The 8,770-nt window shown below is 33.9% G+C and overlaps 1 protein-coding gene across 1 annotated transcript; it reads right to left on the bottom strand.

The window, feature by feature from the left end:
- Positions 1-360: 360 nt before the first annotated feature.
- On the bottom strand, positions 361-2,224 carry LOC101499956 (uncharacterized). The gene is made up of 2 exons (XM_004492509.4): positions 1,979-2,224; positions 361-954 (listed from the first exon to the last, which is right to left on the bottom strand). The coding sequence occupies exons 1-2, from the start codon at positions 2,141-2,143 to the stop codon at positions 442-444; spliced, it is 678 nt and encodes a 225-aa protein (XP_004492566.1). The 5' UTR covers positions 2,144-2,224; the 3' UTR covers positions 361-441.
- Positions 2,225-8,770: the final 6,546 nt, after the last annotated feature.

The raw sequence follows: 8,770 nt of genomic DNA, 5'->3' as shown, positions 1-8,770 counted from the left end.
AATTTCGGCAGTGTATTGAGGGTGAATGGACAAACAGAGAATAAATGAGTAACCATCAAAATTATCCCTAAATGAACTTCTTTTTCTGGGTATTAAATCAAATTCTCTATACGGATTTTAATCCTCTATTGCACATAGCTCGATCTAGACTAATCTTAACTATGTTGACAAAAAAAAAACTAATCTTAACTATTGAACGTTAGATCTATGCTTTTAAAAAAAAAATATTAAAAAATTGATTACCAATGCTATCCCACTTTACCAAGATGTCTTTTTTTTTTTTACCAACCCTTTACCAAGATGTTATGCAATAATTATTCTCAATCCCAATTCATACATGGAACCATTGAACATGGTACGTTTCAAATTTAACTCTGTATTTCTTAACAATTTATACTTCTACTATTTGGTTTATAGTACCATTAATTTGCTAGCTAGAGGTTATTTACCAATGTTACATTGTTTGTGGCTATGTGGGAATTTGGGTACAAAATCAAACTCATGCAACAAAAAAACTAACGCCAATGAGGCCAAAAATACAAGCACTGGACCCAACATCCAAAGCATCAAAGGAATAGCAACACAAAACACCCTATTCCCAACAAAAGCTAAGGTGAAACCTTTTTCTAATATACTTTGTGTGTAACCTCCATTCAAACACTCTCCATAAGCATTCATCAAAAAATTTGCATCAATTAGAAATCCTATGGCCATTGAGCTGCATAAGAAACTAATCAACAAACAAATTGATGCTGAACCATATTTCAATAGGAATATTTTATCTGATTTGGAACCGAAAATTCCACTACTAAAAAGATGGCTAGCATTGAATGCATTGTTGTTTAGAGCTGCCAAAGCCATGTTTACTAGAATTGTTATTGTAGCTGTGAGTATTGTGGCCATAAGAGTGTTCCTCAAGCTTTGTACACTTAGCATAGCCTTTTGGTCATTACCCTGCACCATGATAAACCAAATTTAGAAGGGCTACTAGAAAAACAAAACAAAAATTAGAGAGAATATAAATTTGCAAATTTCTCTAGCAAAACACATTTGTGACCGATTTAGTGACGTGCCTAAATTTGTAACTAAATTGGACCTCATAAAATATTCAACGAGAGATTTCAAAATCTGTTGCAATTGGCGACGAAATAAAACCGTCACAAAAAAATACAAATCCGTTGTTAATATTGAACGAAAGTTTGAACCTAAATCTTGAAAGTTTGGACTTTGTTATTCAAAAGTAGTCGCATTTTAGACTCCAACTAATTTGAGTTGAGTTATTTAAAGGGAAAATATGTGGATTTCTTGAGCTCCTTTAACTTTCAAAAACATTTTCTTAATTAAATTACAAAGTTTGCATCATATTTTCTATTTGTTTTCCGTTTACACAGAGTTTCTTGTGAAAATCTTTGAAACAAAAATTTAATTGGAAACAATATGGCAAAGAACTTTACTTTCTTCTATTCACAATGCTCAAACTCGACTCGAGACTTTAATTTAAGAAAAATCAAAGATTCTTGCCACTTGGACAAACATTTGTTTATATATTAGAATGTTGACTACATGCAATTAGATATGGCAATAGAGAAGATCAAAGACACGACATTGAATTTTTATCTCGAGACACACGTAGGGTTTATCTTCTCGCCCATATAAATAAAAAATAAAATTAAAAGATTATGTTTATTATAAATAATATGTTAAAATAATAACTATCAGACAATAATAAAAAAAAATAAATAAAATTATATAAAAATAAATAAAAAATGAGTATATACATTTAAAAAAGTTTATAATTTATTACTAGCAAGAAAGTTCGAGTAGAGGACATGTATCAACACCTTATCCCCACCTTTGTCTCTTTAAATTTGAAAAAAATTCTAACCTACATTTAGACAAAGCAGATTTTCTCCTTCAAAGTCTAAGCAAGTTCGAAACTATGAGTGTCGTAATTGTCATGTCAAGATGCAATGAGTACCTGGTTTAAGTTGAGACCCCAAGTAGTCCTCCTTGACTTATCAATTCCAAAAGTTGTGCGTGAAGGTTTGTTCTTGATGGTGTAGCAAAGGAAGGTATGGTAACCTATTGTAATGAAAAGGCTCAAAGGGACCAATATGGTATCCAAATAAATAGCCTCTCCCATCACTAATTTTACCTTAGAGGAATTGGTTTGGTAACATTGAATGAAATGAGATGCCTTCTTATAATGGACTCTTCTCACATAGAATGCAATGGAAAGTGAGCATATAACGTATAATAATTATAATAACAAAATGAATGAATAGTGCGTGAGGTATTGTTTTTAATTGTAGTTAGTGCTATACAACTTTCTCTTCATATATTTAGTGGAAATGATACACTGGACACTAAACTTAGCGTGGGAATTGAGTCACTAGTCATACGTAACATGTGTTTGTATGAAGAATACCTTATATTCTGCACACACAAAAAGTCCAATTAAAAGGAGGGAATTAGTGACCTAACTAAATATTCACTAGCCAATGGTATTTATAAAATACATATGATTGATAGGGTATCTAATCTCCTCATCATGTAGTATGATCGATGAGATAAAAAGTGTTTAAGGGGTTTCATTTTTCTTATTTGATGGCTAATTTAAGGAAGAGTGCTACAAGTGATTGTATTAATTAATTCGAATGCATTAAGTACTATCACACAACTTGGTGGTAGATCTTGTTGAAAGGTATACCAACAAGGGCTAACCGAAAAGGCTCAAAAGCATCGTACAGATTCGGGATAATAAATTAATAGAGGATTTTTCATGTGCTTGGTTACGTATCAACGTCATAGTGGGCTAGTAAAAGGAGCACACCTAATAAAGATGTATGGAATATGAGTTGTTTTTTATATAAAAAAAATGGGGTACTAGAATTTGTATTAATTAAGGTGACATTAATGATTAATTTATATAATTTTTTTTAAGAGAATTTGAATTTAATATCTTGAAATTATAAAAATAAACTCTGTCGTAGAATTAACACTTCAAATTTAAAAATTGTGAATTTTTATAAGTGGAAGTTTTATGATATTCATGGCCATAAAAACTGCAAGCCATTAAGTAAGTTTTCATATTTTTTGTTGGGTGGGTTCACTCCCCAGGTGGAACACACTAGTTTTATTAGTATTAGTATTATTATTATTAAAAAAAAGAAAGAAAAAAAAGGTATTATTGGGCTAGGCCCATGTGAAGGAAATAAAAGGGATTTAACGGGTTCCTCTCCTTCGCGGGATAGGGCACATTCAATTCAATTCCGACATAACCACGCTTTCCAACTCGATCCAACTCTCAAACTATATGATCCTCTCGTCACCAGTCAGCAGCTAATACTGATAGCTCCTGGGACCCTTGCCTTCCCTCTTCCTTCCTAGGCTCGGATGTTACATCTGAATGTAGAAGAACAAAGAGAACGACTGCCAGAGAAGAAAAATAAGGGTTTGGTTCCGGTGGTGGTAACATGTGTGTAGCAAACTTGCTTCGTTTGATCTACAAATTTAGTATGTTATGTCTACCACTAAGTTTGTTATTTTAATATACAATTTGAGTAGTTTTATCTTCTCTAAGAGTTATTTTGGCATACACACTTTAGTGGAAGGTTGTTATAAGGTTGTTATTGTTGATTGATGTTCTCTATTGTTATTAGGAAGACTCTGGTGTACCCATTAATTATTAAAGTGGAAGTTTTATTGGACTAGGTCCCGTGGTTTTTATTCTCTCAATTTGACGGAAGTTTTCCACGTTAAAAATTGCGTTTGTCTCATATTTAATTTTCTGCCAATTATTTTTGCTATGTGGAATTATATTTTCTGTTTGGCCATTTATTTGCACAGGTGGTGGGAAAAATATTCCGCATTATTGAGATAGTTATCGCTAATTATTTTTGGTTTTTCCCAACAAAGTGGTATCTAGAGCTCGGTTGATTTGATTTGTGCATTTAAATGAAGGAGGAAAATAAAGGTCTGAATATGATTAAACTTAACTCTTCTAATTACACACTTTGGAAGACTCTCATGGAAGACATGTTATACAGTAAAGATTTGTCATACCCACTTTAGTGGAAGGTTGTTATAAGGTTGTTATTGTTGATTGATGTTCTCTATTGTTATTAGGAAGACTCTGGTGTACCCATTAATTATTAAAGTGGAAGTTTTATTGGACTAGGTCCCGTGGTTTTTATTCTCTCAATTTGACGGAAGTTTTCCACGTTAAAAATTGCGTTTGTCTCATATTTAATTTTCTGCCAATTATTTTTGCTATGTGGAATTATATTTTCTGTTTGGCCATTTATTTGCACAGGTGGTGGGAAAAATATTCCGCATTATTGAGATAGTTATCGCTAATTATTTTTGGTTTTTCCCAACAAAGTGGTATCTAGAGCTCGGTTGATTTGATTTGTGCATTTAAATGAAGGAGGAAAATAAAGGTCTGAATATGATTAAACTTAACTCTTCTAATTACACACTTTGGAAGACTCTCATGGAAGACATGTTATACAGTAAAGATTTGTATGATCCTATTGAGGATGACACTGCTAAACCCGCAGATAAATCTGACGCTAACTAGAAGAATATGAATAGAAAGGCAGTGACGTTGATCAGACAGTGGTTAGATCTTAGTGTGTATCCACGTGTTGAAACTGAAATAGATGCTAACAAGATGTGGGAAAAATTAAAAGAGTTGTACGAACGAAAGAATGTGCAAAATAAAGCATTCTTGATTTGGAAGTTGGTGAATATGAAATACAAAGATGGGGATTCAATAGCAGAGCATGTGAGTATTTTTCAGAATACTGTGAATCAGTTGACAACTGCATAAATTAAATTAGATTATGAGTTGCAAGTGTTGTTATTGTTGAGTTCTTTGCCTGATAATTGGGAAGTCCTTGTTGTGACGTTGACCAATTCAGCTCCAAGTGGAAAGTTGAAAATGTCAACAGTTAAAGAGAGCATGTTGAATGAAGAAGCTCGAAGAAAGGAACGTGGTTTGATTGGTTCTTCCTCAAAGTCAGAAGCACTAGTTACAGAGTCACGGGGGAGAAGTCAATCTAGAAACTTCCATAGACGCGACAAAGAGAAGAAAAATGATAAAGATACAACAGCAGTTGCATCTGTTAATAATGTCTACATTGTTTGTGATGATAATTCCATAAACCTTGCATGTCAGGATTCAACTTGGATTATTGATTCGGGTGCCTCATATCATGTTACTCCTAGGCGTGATTTCTTCTCGTCTTACAAGGCTGGTGATTTTGGCATGGTAAAAATGGGAGATGAAGGAGTATGTAAAATTATCGGTATAGGGGATGTTTGGGTTGAAACTGGGATTGGTTGCAAGCTTCAATTGAAGAATGTTAGACATGTACCTAATATTCGTCTCAATTTGATTTCGGTGAAAGCCTTGGATATTGAGGGTTATCACACTTACTTTGGTGGTGGTGGTATATGTAAAATCACCAAAGGGTCCCTAGTGGTTGCAAAGGAGCAAAGTTTCACTTCTCTCTATAGGATGCCTACGAAGTTATGCAAGGAAGAAGTGAATGCAATTGAAGATCCATCTTCTGATTTATGGCATATGCGCCTCGGGCACTTGAGTGAGAAAGGACTCAACATACTTGCGAAGAAAAACTTTCTTCATGTGAAAGGTACGTCTCTAAAAACTTGCACTCATTGTTTTGCTGGAAAACGACATAGAGTTTCTTTTCATAATACTGGTCCTCATAGGAGGCAAAATATTCTTGATTTAGTTCATACTGATGTTTGTATGATGGATAGTAAATCTCTTGGTGGTGCATCACATTTTGTTACTTTTAGTGACGACCACTCTAGAAAAGTGTGGGCATTTCCTTTGAAATCTAAAGACCATGTATTTGGAGTCTTCAAGCATTTTCATGCAAGTGTTGAAAGAGAAAAAAGAATGAAATTGAAATGTGTTCGATCAGATAACGGTGGCGAATACAGAGGTCCATTTGAAGAGTATTGTAGAGAACATGGAATCAGGTTTGAGAAAACAGTTCCAAAGACACTTCAGCACAATGGTGTTGCAGAGAGAATGAATCGTACGATTAATGACATAATCAGATAACGGTGGCGAATACAGAGGTTCATTTGAAGAGTATTGTAGAGAACATGGAATCGGGTTTGAGAAAACAGTTCCAAAGACACTTCAGCATAATGGTGTTGCAGAGAGAATGAATCGTACGATTAATGACATAATCAGATGTATGATCTCTCATGCAAAATTATCGAAATCCTTTTAGGGTGAAGCAATGAAAACTGCAGTGGATTTGATCAATCTTTCTCCTTCTATTCCACTTGATGATGATGTTCCAAATAGAGTGTGGACAGGGAAAGATGTCTCTTATCGTCATTTGAGAGTTTTTGGTTGCAGATATTTTGTTCATGGTCCAAGAGATGATAGGTCCAAGCTTGATAGTAAATCCAAACAGTGTATATTCGTCGGTTATGGTGATGAAGAATTTGGTTATAGATTGTGGGATCCGGTTGACAAGAAAATTATCAGAAGCCGAGATGTGATATTTCTTGAAGACCAGACTATTGAATATTTTGATAAAGCGGAAAAACAGAAATCAAATTCCAGAAGTTACATTGAAAATGTCGCGCCTAAGCCCCCTACAGAAACCTTTGTTGATAGGGGAGATATACAGGTAGATGATGAGAATGTAATTGATGATCATGTGCATCACCATGATGAGCAGGTTCCAGTTGAGCCACCAGTCGAGTTTGAGTTGAGAAGATCTACTAGAGAACGTCAACCTTCTCAAAGATATCCTCCACATGAGTATGTGATGATCACTGATAGTGGAGAGTCAGAGTATTATCAAGAAGCTATTACATATGTTGATAAAGAAAAGTGGTTAAAGACCATGCAAGAATAGATGAATTCCTTGCATGAGAATCACATATTTGATTTGGTAAAGTTGTCTAATGGTAGAAAAACACTCAAGAACAAATGGGTATACAAGATAAAGGCAGAAGAGAATAGTTCTCCACCAAGATACAAAGCAAGATTGGTTGTGAAAGGTTTTAATCAGAGAAAAGGTATTGACTCTGATGAAATTTTTTCACTTGTGATGAAGATGTCCTTTATCCGAGTTGTGCTTGGGTTAGCAGCTAGTTTGAACCTAGAAGTTGAAGAACTTGATGTGAAAACTGCATTCCTTCATGGTGATTTGGAGGAAGAGATCTATATAGAGCAACCAGAGGGTTTCGAAGTTAAAGGTAAAGAGCAACTTGTGTGTAAATTAAAGAAAAGTTTGTATGGGCTCAAACAAGCACCTTGATAATGGTACAAGAAATTTGATTCTTTCATGGAGAAACATGGGTATGGTAAAACTACTTCTGACCATTGTGTGTTTATCAAGAAATTCTCTAATGGTGATTATACTATTCTCTTATTATATGTGGATGACATGTTGATTGTTGGTCATGACACTAAGAAGATTCAATCTTTAAAGAAATATTTGAAATGGTTTTAAATATTATTCTCTTATTATATGATGACTTTTGCAGGGGGAGTTGTGTCTTGGCAATCAAGACTACAAAAGTGTGTTGTTTTTTCCACTACTGAAGTTGAGTACATTGCAGCAACTGAAGCTTCCAAAGAACTCTTGTGGATGAAGAAATTCCTACATGAGTTAGGCCTCAAGTAAGACAAGTTTGTATTATTCTGTGACAGCTAGAGTGCGATCCATCTCAACAAGAATTCGAATTTTCATGCAAAGTCGAAACATATTGAAGTGTGGTATCATTGGATACGAGATGCACTGGAAATGAAGTCATTTTTAATTGAGAAGATTCATACTGATGAGAATGGTTCATGTATGATGATGAAGACCTTGCCTGTGTCGAAGATGATATGCTGTAGAAAGAAAGCTGACATGGTTGAGCAGTACCTTCTCACTTGAGTCGTGAGAGGGAGATTTGTTGGGTGAATTCACTCTCCAAGTGGAACTCGCTAGTTTTATTAGTATTAATATTATTATTAGTATTATTATTATTGAAATAAAAAAAAAAAAGTATTATTAGACTAGTCTCACGTGAAAGAAATAAAATGAATTTAAAAATCCTAAGAATTAAAAGAACGGAAGAAGAGTTCTAACTCTTTATAGTTACTCTAAATCGTGATTCTTAATTTTAAAATTAACTTGCGGCTATAATTAATTACTAATGATCCCTAGCGTAAGGATTATCTACTCCATCTTCCTAAAGGTTCACCCACAAAACACTTTGAAAAATTATCAATCAACCTACGATTCTGTGAATGCCATCAAAAATTATTTTTTCAAAACAATGGTTTGAGAAAAGCATTATTGATAGCATGTGAAGTCCCGACAGTATCAAATTTTATTTAGGTATATTATCAAACTGTTGGAATACATGTTTGTTATAGTGTGAATTTAAAAATGTGTTGAAGTCCCACATTGGAAAGAAATATTTTTTGTAAATTTAAGTGGAAAGAAACTTGTTTTTTAAAATTCAAGTCCCACATTGGTAAGAATGATTTTTGAAATCTCACTTTGAAAAACTATCATATTTTGTGTAGTTTCCATTCTATACATACTAAAGTCCCACATTGTTTAGAAAACATATGTGACTTTGCTTTCATCACTATATAATGAGTTTCAAGCTATTGTGAAAAGTACACCAAAGTTGGATGCTTTTCCCAACTTTCTCTTTTCTCCCTCTTATATTCTGCTCGCCTAATTTTCGAGCCACTTCTCCCCTTTCTTTC

This window comes from Cicer arietinum, chromosome 3, assembly GCF_000331145.2.
Source record: "Cicer arietinum cultivar CDC Frontier isolate Library 1 chromosome 3, Cicar.CDCFrontier_v2.0, whole genome shotgun sequence".
NCBI classification, from domain to species: Eukaryota; Viridiplantae; Streptophyta; class Magnoliopsida; order Fabales; family Fabaceae; genus Cicer; species Cicer arietinum.
The sequence above is the reverse complement of the archived record's forward strand: the minus strand, read 5'-3'. Positions and strand labels throughout refer to the sequence as shown.

Excerpts from the sequence above, each read along its gene's own strand:
- LOC101499956 (XM_004492509.4), bottom strand. The coding sequence starts at position 2,143 with ATGGGAGAGGCTATTTATTTGGATACCATATTGGTCCCTTTGAGCCTT. Across the intron at positions 955-1,978 it reads GGGGTCTCAACTTAAACCAG|GGTAATGACCAAAAGGCTAT; the intron begins GTACTCATTGCA and ends ATCATGGTGCAG.